At 36.8% G+C, this 17,131-nt stretch overlaps 1 protein-coding gene across 1 annotated transcript in view; it reads left to right on the top strand.

Annotated features, from left to right (window-relative positions):
- Nucleotides 1-1,016: 1,016 nt before the first annotated feature.
- The window catches only part of sppl3 (signal peptide peptidase 3), a 33,289-nt gene continuing 17,174 nt past the window's right edge, over nt 1,017-17,131 (top strand). The window contains exon 1 of the mRNA XM_028463230.1: nt 1,017-1,506. Coding sequence (XP_028319031.1) covers nt 1,481-1,506 — 26 coding nt within the window. The 5' untranslated portion in view covers nt 1,017-1,480. The remainder of the gene's footprint in view (nt 1,507-17,131) is intronic.

The raw sequence follows: 17,131 nt of genomic DNA on the forward strand, positions 1-17,131 counted from the left end.
ATGTGTGCATGTATTGGCCCCAGGCAGACTTCTTGCTTTTGAACTAGTGAAAGTAATGGATTACATGTATTCACGTTACTGTAATTGAGTTGCTTTTATGGGTACTTGTACTTTTTTTCTAAGTTCAGTTCTAAATCAGTAATTTTACTTGTGCTTAAGTATATTTTAAAAGAAGTAAAGTAATTTGTTACATTTCTACACCTAGCCATTACTGAGTAAATTCTGTTTTTTTTTTTGTGATTATTTTTTTTCCCCCACATTGAACATAAACGTTCATAGTTGTGCCATTTCTACCTATTATATTGTTACCCACATGGCACATTTGGCATGGCACCGTTTATAAATGTAGTTCATGAGTTCATACATTTAGCTATACGTAGAGCCTGAGATTTTTTCTTTCTTTCTGTTTTTAATTGAATTTATTGTTGTTATTGTATTTTTTAAAAAAGAATTGTACATTTTGAAAAACTTTTTATTTTATACAGATTCCTTTGTAAAAAAATAAAAATAAATTAAGTTTCAATTGTGTAAGATTTGGTATCTTCTTGAAGTTTATACATGAGATGTTGACTGTATGGAAGGGAACTATGGCAATATTTATTACTAAAAATAATAAACATGGGGGGTGAAAATAACTAGTAACTTTCTTTAAGTACTATTTAATTGAGCTATTTTTTTTACTCTTTATTTATGTAATACCTAAATATCCCAAAATATACCCCGTGCCTTTATATATATATATATTTGTTTTACAGCTCATATTAATACATGAAAATGAACGATTGTATTTATTCAGTTAGAAGCTTTTATATTAGTCAACTGCTATTTAAATATTGACAGGTTATCTGTGTGTCATTGTATTATTATGTGATCCTTAAATAAATGAATCCTCGTTTTGTCGGATGAATGTGTTGTTCACATAACGCTGTTAAATGTGATGAGAGGAAATGCTGCGGATGTGTTTCTGAGAGGAAACCATTGCGAGCGTCTCCGTGCGCGCTCCCCGTGTAGACCGCTACAGCAGGGCGACGGTGCGCGTTCCCGTGGACTCGCCATAGAAAACAAAGCTGAACGTCTTCCATATCAACCAGGGGTGCAGACCGGAGGACTGTCCCAATTTATTCTGCGCACATCGGGCTGAGTATGGATCCACAGTGGGTGTAACATAGCGGGAGACCGAGCCTTCTTGGCTGGGGTGACGGCAGGACATTAGCGACGGCAGTAACCTCCGTGTGTTTTCTTTTTTTTTTCTCGGTGCGCTTTGTCTTGTCCACCTAACGAAAGCAAACCATCATCTCGATTATAACAGACCCCAGCTAGTGATCGCTAGCTGCCGCCGGGATGCATCACTATGGTGTCGCCTACAAGTAGGTGCTAAAAAGGCTTGGACTGTGAGGGAAAAGCAAGAAAATCATCTCCTCGGGTCCCCCACGGCTGGTTCACCGGATCTGGATCTGCGTTAGCCACTGTTTGCAGCGATATGGCGGAGCAGGGCTACTCATCCTGGTGAGTACGCACAGGCGTTGCGCTACCGATTGGTAGCTACCTTAGCTGCTGCTGCTACTACGGACATAAGTCATTTCACCAAATAGTCTTCAATAAAGCACTGATTCATTTAGATAGTATGTCCATGTTGCACATTTACGGTTGTCCTTTTTACTCATTTCACAGCAAATGTCTAAGAACTTGTAATTTTCTGTCCTGCAGCTTAGATAATGCGATTGGCTAACTTAGCTGGAATGTTAGCCGCAGCTAATCGTTGGTACCAGCTGATGCTTTGGTCAAATCCAGCGATGATGCTAAAATGCTAGCTTAGCTACCCCTGCCATCAGTTTTGGTCACTAAATCGATGCACTCGCGTTTTTCTGAATATTATGTGTCTGAAATCGTAAACAATGTTCATTTAAAGCGGTATAGCGGCAAGTCAAGTCAAGATAAAGATGTTAGACGGGCATTAGCCGTGCCCATGAATTAGCTTGTTAGCATCTGCCGTCGATCCCATTGCACACAATAACAAAGGCACTGCCATTGGAAGCTAAACCAGCATCACAGTCTGTATTCCTTCTTTATTGGGACACTAGACAGGTTGTCACGTTTGATGATATTGCTCAGTGGTGCTATTATACCTTAAGTAGGTGAATGTTACCTGTAAATGTTACTTGTGGAATAAGGAGGTGTTATGATGAGGTTAATGCGTGTCCACATGAATGAAAATGACCGCCTCGTGGGGGCCTGGCTTTTCGGTTTGGGATTAATGTTCGATGGTTTAATTGTTTTTGCTCGTTTTTACACCATAATGTATTTTTGTAAGTCTAGTAGGTAAGCGCATTAAATTGTACAAATACCACATGGGTACGTGGACACTGATGCCTTACAGCTGAGACTTAAAACCCCACACAACTAGTCGCAAAGTTTTGTATTTTTTGGGGGTGGGGACAATTTACACAGTTCACGAGACGGGACAATATACGATACTTAACTCACGATAACGACACAAAATAATATTTTTGGAAAGGGAAAATGGACCCAAAATATATTTAGAGAATGATTGTTTTAAAATAATAATAATAATAATAATAATAATAATAATAATAATAATTAATTTGACATTAATTCTGGGCATACTTGCATATACTCTGAGTATATATATATATATATTTATATATATATAACCTTTTCAACACAAGTTAATATAAAATAATAAATAACAATAACGTTTCCTGTTTAAAGTGAAAAAAGTGCTATTCTGCAAATTGTTGTATCCATCCAATGGCAACAGGTAGGGATGTCCCGATACAACTTTTTCACATCCGATATCGATATTGCAGCCTTGTGAAATTGGTCGATACAATATGATACCAGCACGAATCATGCATAATTTTATTACTTATTTTGTAGTGTGGAATGTTAAAAAAAGGCTTGATCAAGTGATGTTATTCAAACAGAGAACAATGGTCAGTATAAGAAAAACTGATTTCAATAAATGCCCTTCTTCAAAGTAATGCAGATAACTAAAGAGCGGGCTTGTATTGTTCTGCTACTGTAGCATGTGCTGGAGTTGATTATCAGAGTAGCATCATTTAAGTTTGTGATTGACGGTGAGAGGTGAACTGTAGTTTATTTAGATGTTTGATGTCTGCCAAGATGGAATAAATAAGCTTAATTTTATGGTTTCTGTCAATGCTGATCAAGAGAACTCATAGTATCTTTCTCCGCACCCCAACACCTGAATTCTACCGCACATCAAAACCTAAAAGCAGAAATATAGTCTTGAGTTTCCATGTCAAAATGTTGAGAGCTACCCATATCTGTTTGCCTATTTCCATTTTGTTCCCATTTCATTGGCTTTCACTAATCAGATGTCATTAGACTCATTATTGTCTATTAAACTTCCCAAAATTGTGCCAAACATGCTTAATACAGGCAATTGAGTCAACTAGTTTTAATTTTGTAGTTCTCTGCTGAAAGATTGTGCTTAAATGTCTGATATTGTCCAGAAAAATGCATGTGAGGGTATATTCTGTTATATTGGTATTTCTGGTGGATTTTGTTTATAAATATAAATAATCAAAACTATTAACATTAATGCAATTTCCATTTCAGAAGGATGAAATCCGTAATTTCCATCCATTATCCACATCATCAAAAGTCAGATGTTCTAGAAATACATACAGGTCAGCTTTTTTTTTTAAGGAGTTTTATACAACAGCCCATGATAGGAATGCAGTTTAGAATTGGTTCCCAACCTTTTTTTTTTTTTGTTCAAAGTGTTTTTATTTTAGGCATGATACAAAACGGAAGAGAAGAAAATACAACCATTTCTTTTTTTTTTTTTTAAGCTTATAACCCCCCTCCCACAGAACACTCCCACCCTGTTGCACCTTAAAAAAAATTACTAATAAAATAGAAATATGAATACGACATCATTCTGATAGAATAAGTGAGGGATCCACCTGTTTAATTTGATCCAAGATGGGTTGCCAGAGAGTAAAAAACTTACTGACACAACCTCCTATAGAATATCGTATCTTCTCCAATGTTAGATGAGACAAAAGATCAACAAACCACATTCTAAACGATGGAGGGTATTTGTCTTTCCATTTAAGCAGTATATGCCTTCGGGCAATAAGTGTAGTAAACGTGTAGTAAATCATATCTTTTTGCTTTTGATTAAATTTAGAAAAATGAGATACAATACCAAATATTGCCGTTGTGGCGCCCGGTTCAACATTAATCTGAAATACATCTGAAAGAAATCTAAATGTGGATTCCCAAAAGTGTGTCAATTTTGAGCAGAACCAAAACATGTGAGATAGAGTCGCTGGTTCAGTTTCACAGCGATCACAGTGGGGGTCTAGGTCAGGTTTAAATTTTGTCAGTTTCACTTTTGACCAATGCAATCTGTGAACAATTTTAAATTGAATTACCCTATGCCTTAAACAAATTGAAGAAGAATATATATTATCTATCACAGATTGCCATACATCTGCAGGGATTACAGTTATAAATTCCTCCTCCCACTTTCCTTTGACACGAGACAATGGTTCCAAATCATAGGAATTAATAATAGCATAGATTTTACCAATATGTCCTTTTGAGTTTGCATTCAAGTCCAAAATGTTTTCAAGGGGTGTGTCAGGTGGTCGTGATGGGAAGTGATTAAGTGAAGCAGACACAAAACTGCGAAGCTGAAGATATCTGAAAAAATGAGAATCATGAATTTGAAATATCCCTTTCACTTGTTGAAATGAGGCAAACATGTCCTTCAGTGTCCTCAGGCCATGGGCGACCCACACAGCAAAAGACTCATCAACAACGGAAGGGACAAACATATGGTTTTGCATTACAGGAGCGTAAATTGACTGATTATTTAGACCGAAACTTCTTCTGAATTGAGCCCAGATCTTGAAAGAATGTTTAACAACTGGATTTGTGGAAAATTCGCATAAAGGTTGAGGGAGAGGTAACTGTACAAAGCAGGGAATGCAAAGAAGTAGATCTACATGACATGTTCTCAAGTTTCAACCATTTAAAACTACTGTTGTGTGAAGAATGAGGCCAATATAGCATTGCGCGGATATTGGATGCCCAATAGTAATATTGAAAATTGGGAAGTGAGTCCTCCATTTTCCCGGTGTCATTGCAAAATATTTTTTGAGATGCGTGCACTTTTCCCATTCCATATAAATGATGAGACTAACTTGTCTGTGTAAGAAAAACGATTTTGTTAGAAATAATAGTATAGATTGAAATAGATATAAAAATTTGGGTAAAATATTCATTTTAACAATATTTATTCTGCCCCCTAGAGATAATGGTAGTGTATTCCAACGTTCAAAATCCTGCTTCATAGAATCTAGTAGTGGAATAAAATTTGTCTTATACATGTGTTTGTAAGTTTTTGTTATCCATACACCTAGGTATTTGAATTTCTACTCAGTTTAAATGGGAGTGACCGCAACATATTCTGTTGTGCTTCAAAATTTATGGGCATAAGCTCACTCTTCTGCATGTTTACTTTATAGCCTGATATTTTCCCAAAGTCATCCAAAAGGTTAAGTAACCTTGGAAGGCTTTGAAGTGGCTCAGACAAAAATATAAGTGTGTCATCTGCATAAAGGGATACTTTATGTTCAAAATTTTCTCTTTGCACACCCCTAATACCAACGTCATTGCATACTGCGGCCGCTAGGGGTTCAATTACTAGAGAAAATAATAGGGGAGATAGGGGACAGCCTAGTTCTAGTTTAAAGAAATGTGATGGATTACTATTTGTTCGGACTGCAGCAACAGGCAAAAAAATATAAAGTATGAATCCAGGATATAAATTTCACACCAAATCCAAATCTCTTCAGAGTATAGAAAAGGTAATCCCACTCGACCCGATCAAATGCTTTTTCTGCATCCAGCGAGAGAGCCACTTCTGGTATATCGGGTGAAGTGGGATAATGAAGGATGAAGGACTACGAACATTATGAAATGAATACCGATCTCTAATTCCCAACCTTTTAAGGCTTGTGCACCCCCTTTGCATTTTTGTAAAATCAGCACCCTCACATCATAAGTACCCCCTCCATAATTTCATATTCTGTTTCATTTGTATATCAGCGACCTCTCCTAAACTCTTTTCTGTCTTAGCATTGGTTCCCTCAGACTTAATCCACAAATTCAAAAAAATTTCTTCAATAATAAATAAATACCGTCTCTTTTATAAAATATAGCTAAATATCTATTATCTGTTAATGTGTGACTAATTTGCCTCCACAGCATAAATCAATCCTGTTCAAATACATTACAACAGTATTTTATTTAGCAAATACTATTAGTTGGTGGCAAATTTATCAAAAAGTAGCCAAAAAAGGAACTAAAAACATTGTCCTATGCACTGCAAAGTGCTCCTGTACCCCTAAGGGGGTAATGCACGTATAATACAACTTTGTTACTAATTTATGTCGGAAATGGCTTAGAGTAATTTATATAAACCTTTAAATGCACCTAGCCCTTTACATGTGGGCATCGATCAGTTCAATTCAGTTCAAGCATTGAAACGTCACGTTGACTTTATGTCAGGTGTACTCTGTCACACTCCTATAGAGTCTATAGTGAAATAGCATTCCAATTTAATATGTTGATAGTTATGTCATCCAGTTATTCTTTAAGTTGCTTCTATGGCTGTAAGAACTTGATGACAGATTGAAGTATGTTTTTGCCATGAGTCAGACATCAATGACATTTGCATTAACTAAGGTCAAGGAGCAAGTTTGTAGACCAACGAGATTTATTGCTCAGAATGTCATGTGAGGACAAAGGTTTCATAAGTTGTGAGAAATTGTGAATCACAGTTTTTTGATAATGCTCAAATCAGATGCCCGTTTCTAAACTACTCACTGCTCCTTATCTCATCTGCTGTATCTCAGAGCCTTGTTATGAATTTAATTAGAGATGGTCAACTTTCTTCTAATTAAAAATGCTAAATAAAAGTATATATATATATATATATAGCTCTGTTTAGTTTCCTTATTTATTGTATTTTAATTTAATTTTTTAAACTATATTGGAAAGTCAGGAAACCATTGATGTGAGGTCATGAAGGCATGATCACAGGGCAAACCATACAGTTGATCCCTGTTCATTTTTTTGTTGCATAAAAGCGCTCTGATCAAAGGGGGACTTTTTGTCTTTATGTAAATGAACTATCGGATCTCTCATCTGGAATCAATTATGTCTGGTCAAAGTTAGCGTATAACCACAGCTACTGTTTTATGTTGCGACAGTAGCTGTGGGGGAAGGAAGAAATTGTCTCGTTTAGTTTAACCACTGAAATTCTCAATAGCTACTTTTTTCCCTTTGTGGATAATCCTTCTATAATCTCACAGTTAGCAGATGACACAACATTATTTAAAAAAAATTCTGTCAAAATTCCCAATGCCCTAAAAGGAGTGTACATATAATCTCATCTGTAAAATTCTTGAAAAAAACAGCCAACTTCACTCTCACCTATCATAACCTGTATGAATAGTTCCATTCTGGTTTAATCCATACCTCTCAGGCCACACTCAGTCAGTACATCCAGCTCAAATCCTTTAAATCAAACCCCTCCCCCATCACTACAGGTGTGCCCCAGGGCTCAGTCCTGGGGCCCCTTCTCTTCATCATTTATCTCCTCCTAGGCAATATTTTCCGTAAGCATGATATTCACTTTCACTACTACGCGGATGACACCCAGCTTTAATTCTAATTGAAATTGTTCTACAAAAAAAAAATCCTAAAATCTTAAATGGCAGGCTACAAAGAAACATTTCAATATTTGGTAGAACATTGTCAACAAAAACGAAAGGAATTTCAAGAATTATCTCCCCATCATATTTTGCTATATAGTGGCTACTATTTAAATAGTCGAATATGTTAGAAAATTAAAATGTTATGGGTTTTTTTTTTTTTTTTTACCAGGAGTTTATCAATAGCCAAACCTTGTCGTATGTTATGCATTGTATTTTTATTTTAAACATGGCTTTTTTTTGTTGGTAATTTCTCATTTTGAATTTAAATCATTATAAGAAATTAACTTTATATGATTTGCCTAAATAACTGAATGTAAATTGTAGAAATTCTGTTGTAGATCTGGACTGATGCCATGTGTTGATGAGTTTAAGAAAGTGTTCTGCCAGAAAATGTCATCATTAGACATAATCCCCTCAATCCTATTTTTAAGAACGCCCAAAATGTTCTAGAATGGAATCTTGGCTTTTGTATGTGCTTTCTAATCAAGAGATTAGTTAAGTTTTGGATGTCTCTAAAGCTAAATACTTTTTTGATTCGGGATGGGAATCAAAAACCAGAAAGAACCGGTTCCCAGTAATTCAATTCTTCGTTTGTTTGCTTGCCTGTCGTTTCCGTTTATCAGTTCCTCTTACATCGCAAATGCATAATGAAAAACTCCTCCAGATCCTGTATATTACATTTATGCTAGCACCAAGTGAAGCACCGCTGTTCTTTGTGCTCTGTTTGTAGCATCTCTGTTGCTATGCTACTCACTTCCGGGATCTGTACACTCGCGCAGAAGTTGCTTCTTGCGCAGACTTTACTTCCAAAAATGACTAACTTCAGCAAGAACACACACCTCGTCGCCATTTTATGTCCTCATAACAAGTAATCAAACACAAGAGACGGACTGGTACTGATCGTTGTCTTTAGTTTACTGTTTCACACTTTCAGACACGGCTGATGACGTCACATGTAACAACGGGGACGGCGTCTCTGAAGGTCCATTTATAGAAATGTAAACAAAGTCTAAACTAAAGTTTAACTTTAACAGTTGAAGCAAACAAATCCATTTGTATTATTTAATTCCCTCACCCAATGAGAATCGGTAAGGAATCAAATCGATAAACAGTATCGATAAATTCTTATCAATTCCATCCCTATAATTTGGAGCCTATCCTATTAGCGTTTGTGACTTCATTCACAGACTTGTTTCACTTTGGATTAGTGAAGCACCTGTTGTCAGTGGCTTGAGCTGAAGTACCAGCAAGATTATCCTTTACTACCCAAACCCAATTAGTTTGAATTTGAAAGGATGCAAGTGGCTTCCATTATCAGGTTGAAGTTTACAAACGTGGCGTGATCTAAAGAAACAAATACCAAAAACAAATTGTTCCCACAGCTGTCTTGGTCTGACCGTGTGATTTTTGTGATTGTGAAGCAAAAACAACACTAGGTTCAGGATTTTCATTACATAAAACTTTTAACATTTATTGAATTACGGTGATGTTAAGTCTTTTTCGGTTTTAATACTCGGTGAGCAGTTTGTGACATGGAATTTATGCAACATGCCATGTATGATGTATTTAGATTTTAATAATTTATAAAAGAGACAATACATAATGAGCTTACAGTAAGTGTGTCATATTATAGCAAGAACTACCTGGACCTTGTTTAGGATTTTGGTCTTAATTGGTTATAAAAATGATTGAAGTCCCTGTAAATCAACAAGAATAAAAACAAATGTATATATTCTCAGATTTTACATCTAGAGCTGAAGGAAAAAAATGGATGAGGAAGAAAAACTAAATCTAGAGCCTCTGATTTTCTGCTTCGGATTTTCCCTAAACTTCTCAAAACCATGCTAATCTTGATTAATTAGGTGAACTAATTTTGAATTCATATTTCTAAGCTTCAGAAAGGTGCTAAGGTAACGTCGTGCTAAAAACATGCAAGAACTTGGACATTTCCACCTGTTTGCTACACTTTCAGACACTTGTTTTATTGGGGAAAATAGGGATCCATGATGCAACCCATTGTTTATGGGAGAAATAGTGTGTCAATGTGTGCTATTATTCCAAAACATTTATGTGAGGGTATATTCCTTGTCACATTCCCATTTTTGTTTGATTACAATAAATCAATATAATTGCCATTTCAGGACGTTTTACTGCTCAAAAACTAGAGCTATATGAAGACATATTTACTTTTCTATGGGTAGAATGAACTGAAATGCATCCATTTGCTTTACGTATCACCTTTATGTCAATCCAGCTTCTTTTTGAGATGAGAAAACACACCTGGCAACTTACCTGAGTGGTGGTTTTTGTAAAGACTTAAGGGCAAGAAAGAGTAATAATTACATTAATTTGATAATATTGTCTTGTTTCATTTCCTGCAGCTTTTGTAAGAATAAATCTCAGTGAAAACTGTAAAAGATTGAGTTAAATAATATTGAAAATCCTGTGTCAGTTAGTCATTTGTATTTAACAAAGTGTTGAATAGCCATAGCTATAGCAACATGATTTACAAGAGTCATTATTGCAAACAGGTGGTGAAGCCATGCAACTGGTTTGATGGTCAACGATATTGGAATTGTATTATTGAAAACCTCGTCTGTCAGCGAACAACGGTGTCTTATGGCACTTTGGGCCACCATCCAGGCCTCAACAGTCCGGGATTGTATTTAGTTTTTAAATGTTCCATTCATCTTTCTCAGCCATGTTCTACAGGCTTCTGTGCACGGAATTCAGACCCACCAGTTCGATCCCAGAATATGAATGAGGTCTCTGGACTTGCTCTGCGTTGTGTTGATGGTGATGAAGTGACATCATAAATGTCAGTGTGGCGATGAGGAGGTCATTTTATACAAGAGATGAGTTTGACTTTAAAGCTACTATTATCGTATGTCATGTAACCTGTTTGTTTGAATCTACAGGGAAAGTCTGTCTACAATGTCATATTGAGTCAGAAAAATTGTTGGACATTTTTTGTCACCTCTTTGTTGGGTCAAGTATTTTTTAGACCAGTGTTTCTCAAATGGGGGTATGCCATGGCACTACGGGGGGGGTCGCCTGGTGTTAAAATGGGGTTGCCTGAAATTTTGGGGAATTTAAAATAGATTTTTGAAAATGTTTAATTCTTTTTTTTTTAAGTTAGAACAACATGCAATCTTGTGTTTACGAAAAAGGATTAAGGCCACTGGAAGGGGAGGGAGGTAAGGACTGGAGAAAAAAAAGCACAGGATACAACAAAGTCATCTCAAAGCACCTAACAATATAAAATTCATAGTAAGAAAGAAAAAACCCAATAAGATCCACATGAACAATCATTTAGCGACAGTGGGAAGAAAAAAATCCCTTATTTTGTTTTTATAACAGGAAGAAATCTCCGGCAGAACCAAGGCTAAGAAAAATAACAATTTTCTTCCACCACTGGCTTTGTTTTTTCAGTGGCTCCTTTCTTTTTTTCTTCCAGTGGCCCTAATCCTCTTCCGTGTCAAAAAATAAATAAAACATCTGAGCTTAAACATGATCAAAAACTAATTTTAGGAAAAAAAACCACTGCACTAGGGCTTGGACAACGCATCGACGCAAAATATACGTTGACACAAAATGTGCGCGCCGATGTGTCGTCCTACCAAAACAAAGATGGCGGCGCCGGACAATAAGTAATGCAAGTGGCTCCTCCGAGTTTCAAAAGTGCAAGGCAGTGAAGACACGCTCGTTTGTCGAATGTAGCTGTTCCCCGTAACCCTCGTCAACAGCAGCGCATCATTGGGACAAGGCGGAAACACCTGCCGTGACATCAGTGGCAGCTACAGCAGCCGCACGCGCTTAGGCACACACGCAACGAAAGAACACATTTTCGTACCACTGTGATATTCTAGTAGTCCGTCCTGATTTGTAAATTAAACACAATGTATGTTTGCTGTACACATAGGCATCTATTGGAGTTTTTCCTTTGCAGTCTGACCTTTTATTTTAAGAATAATCGTTGATCCCAGCCCTACACTGCTCTAAATACAGTTTTTTTCCAATTATTTACAAAATGAGATTCTTTAAAATGTGTGTTATTTGTTAATTTCATCATTATGCTCTATAGTTGTTTTTAAATAGTTTTCTAATCAAAATGTTGTAGTCGGACAAAGGTGGTACTTGGATTCAGAAATAAGAGAAATGGTTTACTTGACCCTAAAAATTTTGAGAACCTCTGCTTTAGACCTTTGTGCAATGACCTTACTGTAAGGATAATGCTCAGCTATTAGGCAGGAACCAGTTTTGCACCTGTAGAAGTGGAGAAAAGCTAAATGATGTAACTTTGTCCTGGTGGCTTGTTTTCACTGTGAACAAAGTGATACCTCATGAACCAGAGCAGAGACTCCTGCTTCATTTTAACCTGCAGTTTCACAATGGAAATTGCTGAAGTGCTCCCGAATGAAAATAAATTAGCATGGTCCTTTTATGAAGTTCTATTACTGTATCTTTAAATGGTGTAAAATGGAAAATAACCTACAAAGCCTAAAGAGATTGCATTGCACTGCATGTATTGTTTTACTTTCCTATTTTTGACAAATCGGAAGCTGTTTTTTTTTTTTTTTTTCTTTGTTCTTTAACTTTTTAATAGAAACCCCCCTTTCAGTGTTGAAACTGTTCAATATTTCACTCTATCTGGGTCTGTATTGGCTAATGATCTCGCATGCATTTTTGCTACCACTATCAATCATGTATGTATTTTGTAATAGGAAAAACACTTGAAATCAATAGTAATCAAATTCATACTTGCACTTGAATGAAGATAGGAACACCACAATGCAACCTTTGTGTTTGTTAAAGAAAAAATTTTGGATTACAAAGTCAAGGTGTCAAATGACTGATATGGAATTGGTTTTATCCTTAAATAAAGCATGGAAAACGCAAACACTCTAAGGCATTTAGGGGGTATACTACAAAGCTAGATAATTATATCCTGGATTAATCTCCGTTAGCGGGCTTCACCTCACCACACATTTCCTGTCCGAGAGAAGCTGTCCTACGAAAGTCAATAACAACACGCTAATTTAAAGGGGACATATCATGCTAAATCCACTTTTTTAGCCCTTAAATGCATTTTGTTGCATTTTTAGAGTGCTTAGAAGTACAGAAAAAATCAAATTAGTCTCTTCAGGTGCTCCGTAGATATCTTTATATTCTGTTTTGGTCATATTTTTCAATCTGTTTCGATTTTTCTATTCTCTATTACGTTTTTTGAACTACTACGTCACAGTATTTGCAGCGGAACTGCCAAATTAGGACATCGACTCCAGGCCCAACACTCCGCCCTTTTTATTTCTCGCTGTGATTTTGTAGTCCAAGCTCAAGGATGCCGAAGTTAAGAGAGGATAAGTCAAAATGTTGGGTTGTTGGATGTAGTATCCCACACGCTTCATTACACCGTCTCCCAGCATCAGAACCTTTTCGAAGTGCCTGGTTGAGTTTTATTTTTTATGGAAATGTACCCACATCTGTGGGTAAGGTCATTTTTGTCTGCACGAAGCACTTCAAGAATGACTGCTTCGGCAACCTCCGACAGTATAAAGAAGGATTTGCCGAAAGACTTTGTCTGATTGAGGGTTCAATTCCTTCTATCTTTGGAGACGACGAACAGAGCACTTCAGCAAGCTGTAAATAACGCTAAAAAGTGTGATGATAAGACGTACCTGTCATTGTTTTGTTAGCATTAGCAGTTGCTTAGCAGTTGCACCGTCTTCAGACTTCATCTGTTTGCGCTGTGTGCTCGTTTTAGATCCTTGATGATATGGCCTACGTGATTTAATTTAAGTCTAAAGTTTTCATTAGTCATTTCATTTTGCCGTTTTTGTCTCAGAAAAGACTGTATGAAAATGCATTTCGTGATGTTTGCTTGGCGCTAGCGTTAGCTCGGTGCTTGTGTTAGCTCACTTGTTAGGGTTCTGCAGGTTCATCATCTTCATTTTCATCTCGCTCCGTCGGGTCCGACTCTGGCTCGAACATGTAAGGCTGGATGGACAAGTCTTCCGTTGTTGACATTTTGTAAATAACCTCTGATTAAAAAGTTTATGTGCCGCTACATAACCGCATCTCTTCTATCAAACTACAAAAATGGCCGAGCAGGGTGGAGTTGAACCGAGTGTCACCTCTGTAACCTGAAGAGGGGGCGGGGTATGGAGTGTCTCATTTGCATTTAAAGAGACCGCACCAAAACGAGTTGCTCTCAGAAGCACGGTAGAAAAGGGGCCTGTGGAGCTATAATAATGAGGAATTCAGACCCAAGCATTGCAGTTCTGCTTTATATAGACCACAACTGTATGATTTATATCTAAAAAGAAAGGATTTAAAACCATGATATGTCCTCTTTAAGCCAAGTGATTTTAGCTTGCCTACATGTGTACCCCCATAAAAGGGGTAGAGATTGCAGTGTCTGATAAATCACTAGAATGGAGAAATCTGGCAGAGTGACTGTCTTTACAATGGAGGAACAGCTTATGATTTTAAACAAATGTAATGGTTTTGAAACCATGACGCCAGCGAAGAGCAACAGTGTTAGTGCAGCGCACACCAGGAGGGATTGGTTAGGAGGCCTGACTTTTATACTCACTAAGATCTGATCCACATCATAACCTGGTTCAGCCATCGGCTGAATTTTTATTTTAGGTTGGTATTGGCGTCAGCCTATTGGTCGACCTCTAGAAATTAGGATTGATTCCAGGCTACATCTCTCCCGTCTTCTGATTGACATTATCGTCAACGAATAAAGGACAAGACGAAAATCCAATCAATTCATCAAAAATCAAAATCAAAGTCATAATTTTAGTCTCAATCAATGACTTCTTTTTTAGTTTCCGTTTTGTTTTTTTCTGTAAAAATATATTTGTGACGAAAATATTTAGTCAACAAAATTAACGCTGCTACTGTGATGTGTTTCAGAAAATCTATTTGAAGTGGGGTTCTGACTAGATTAGTAAAACAACCAAAGCAAAACCATTTAGGATGTCAGACACGAGTGCAATCCTCCACCAAGCATCAAATATCATCTTTGCCAGATATTGTTATCTGGATCAGTGGTTTTGATCATGGATGGTACCATGATCATTCACACTTTAAAGGCTTGGAAGACATTTATATCTGCACTGATAATGGGTCCAAATGTATGGGCATCCCTTTTTTTAAAAAAAAATTGAGAGGAAATGTGCAATCGAGATCCAATCTGTCTGCAACTTCCAGATCCCTCTCTCCCCCTCCCTCCCCTCTGCTCTCTTGCCCTGCCTCCAAACTTTCCAAAGTTCCTACCTCAGAGTAGCTAACAAGCTAACATTAGCCAGACAGCAACATCACAGTAATATAACATGCACTGTTAAAAGCATATTACTGTTGCTGCATTCATGTTTGAACATTAACCCTGAGGACATACTGTGTCCCCAGTTCTCAGTCAGAGGCTTGAAACAAGTATTGTTTTGTTGGAGTCTTGAAATTCATTTGTGCACATAAAGCAGGAGAGCTAAGGCCAGATGGTGCACGTTGCTTAAGGGCCGTCTTTGCTGCTACCAATCCAGATTTGTTGAAATAATCTTCTGTAGGTGATTTCAGTGGGTGGCCAGAGTAGATCTATTCCTCTTCTAAAATCTTATTAACTGCACTCATCAGAGAGGCTAATCTGCCACAGCCTAAAGAACAGAGGCTAATAACCAGTATAGGTTCTCAAACTTTTTTGGCTCAAGTATCCCCTTTTTCTTATTTCTGAATCCAAGTACCCCCTTTGTCTGACTACAACACTTTGCTTAGAAAACTGTTTTAAAAAACAACTATAGAGCATAATGATGGAATGAATGAGTGATAACACACATTTTAAAGAATCTAATTTTGTAAATATGTGGAAAGAAACTCTATTTATTACAGTGGTTTGAAATTTGAATTTGAAATACTTTATTAATCCCTGAAGGGAAATTACATTACACTGTTATATTTAGGGACGAATCACACACATGCACAAACAGGAACTGTGGCCATGCATTAATGGAGAGAGATGTCCCTTCATTGCTTTTACGATGACGCGAGCACACCAGAGCGGAGTTGGGGTTGAGTTGGCAGTGCCCGAGAAAAACAACTTCCGTTTTTTGCTCCACACCGTGACTTGAACCGGTGACCCTGTGGTTACCAACCCATGTCCCTACGGACTGACCTGATATACATTTTTTTCTATAATTATTTTTTGATTTTAAAAAAGAACAATCGTTTTTTTTTTAAAAAAAATTGAAAAACCATTTTAATGTTTCAGAAATTTCAGTCGACCCCATTTAAACTCCAGGCAACCTCACATGGGGTCCTGACCCCGAGGTTGAAAAACACTGAATTAGTGCCTCCTGAAAAGATTGATTACAATAGTTTTTATCTCTGCTCTGACTGTTTAAGATGTTTGATACAATAGAATCCAGTTTGTCTAGTTTTACGAGTCTGTAGGAGTTCATACCAGGTGAATGGAGTTCAAAGTGTAACGGCTGTAATAAGATAATGATGATAATAATGCTAGTTTGTGGCTGACTCAACTTTTCTTTACTTGCGCATTCAGTGGAGGGAAACCCCTGCGTACCTCTTTAGTAAGGACATGACGTTGAGACAACATGTAGCATCACCCAACTGCAATTATTTTTTCTAATTGCCTATTTGGGCTGCTGCTTTGTGATTATATTTGTTGCCTCAATGTGAGCTCTTTAGCTACAGTACATTGATGAGACTACAATGCACCTTTTAAATTAACCTCAGTAAGCAACATTTCATATTCAAATGCTCTTTTATTTCCTGGAGGAGCCAATTTGTGCAGCTCAATAAAATGACCAACTACAATAAGTAAATAAAATAAAAATAAAAAATAGGAGTCGGACATAATCCTTGAGTTGCAAGCCAAGGATACAATCATTTGAACCAGAGGAAAAAACAGAATACAAAAGTAAATGAATGTTAGGGAATTATTTCTTTTGTCCCTTTTTGTTAATTATCTTTCTGATTAATTCAATGAGCCTCTTTTGACATTGTTTAATGAAGTAATCTTCCAGCTTTATAATTACACAACGAAAGTAGAATTTGTGTATACCTGTTTTGATACAAAACATAGTGGCACACTTTTCTTTTATGTTACAATTTTTTTCAGGGGGTGGTTAATAAATCACAACTTGTGTAGTTGTGTAGTGTGGCTTGTTTAGGGGAAGGTCAGAAATCATCTAACTGGGATTTTCCTTCTGTTCTGAGAAGTAATGAAAGCATCAACTCCTAAAGCAAGTGGTTTAAAACAAAATAAGCTAAAAAAAAATTATATATATATATATATATACACACACACACAAAAGCGATATTGTAAT

This window comes from Gouania willdenowi, chromosome 12 (assembly GCF_900634775.1).
Source record: "Gouania willdenowi chromosome 12, fGouWil2.1, whole genome shotgun sequence".
Classification (NCBI taxonomy): Eukaryota; Metazoa; Chordata; class Actinopteri; order Blenniiformes; family Gobiesocidae; genus Gouania; species Gouania willdenowi.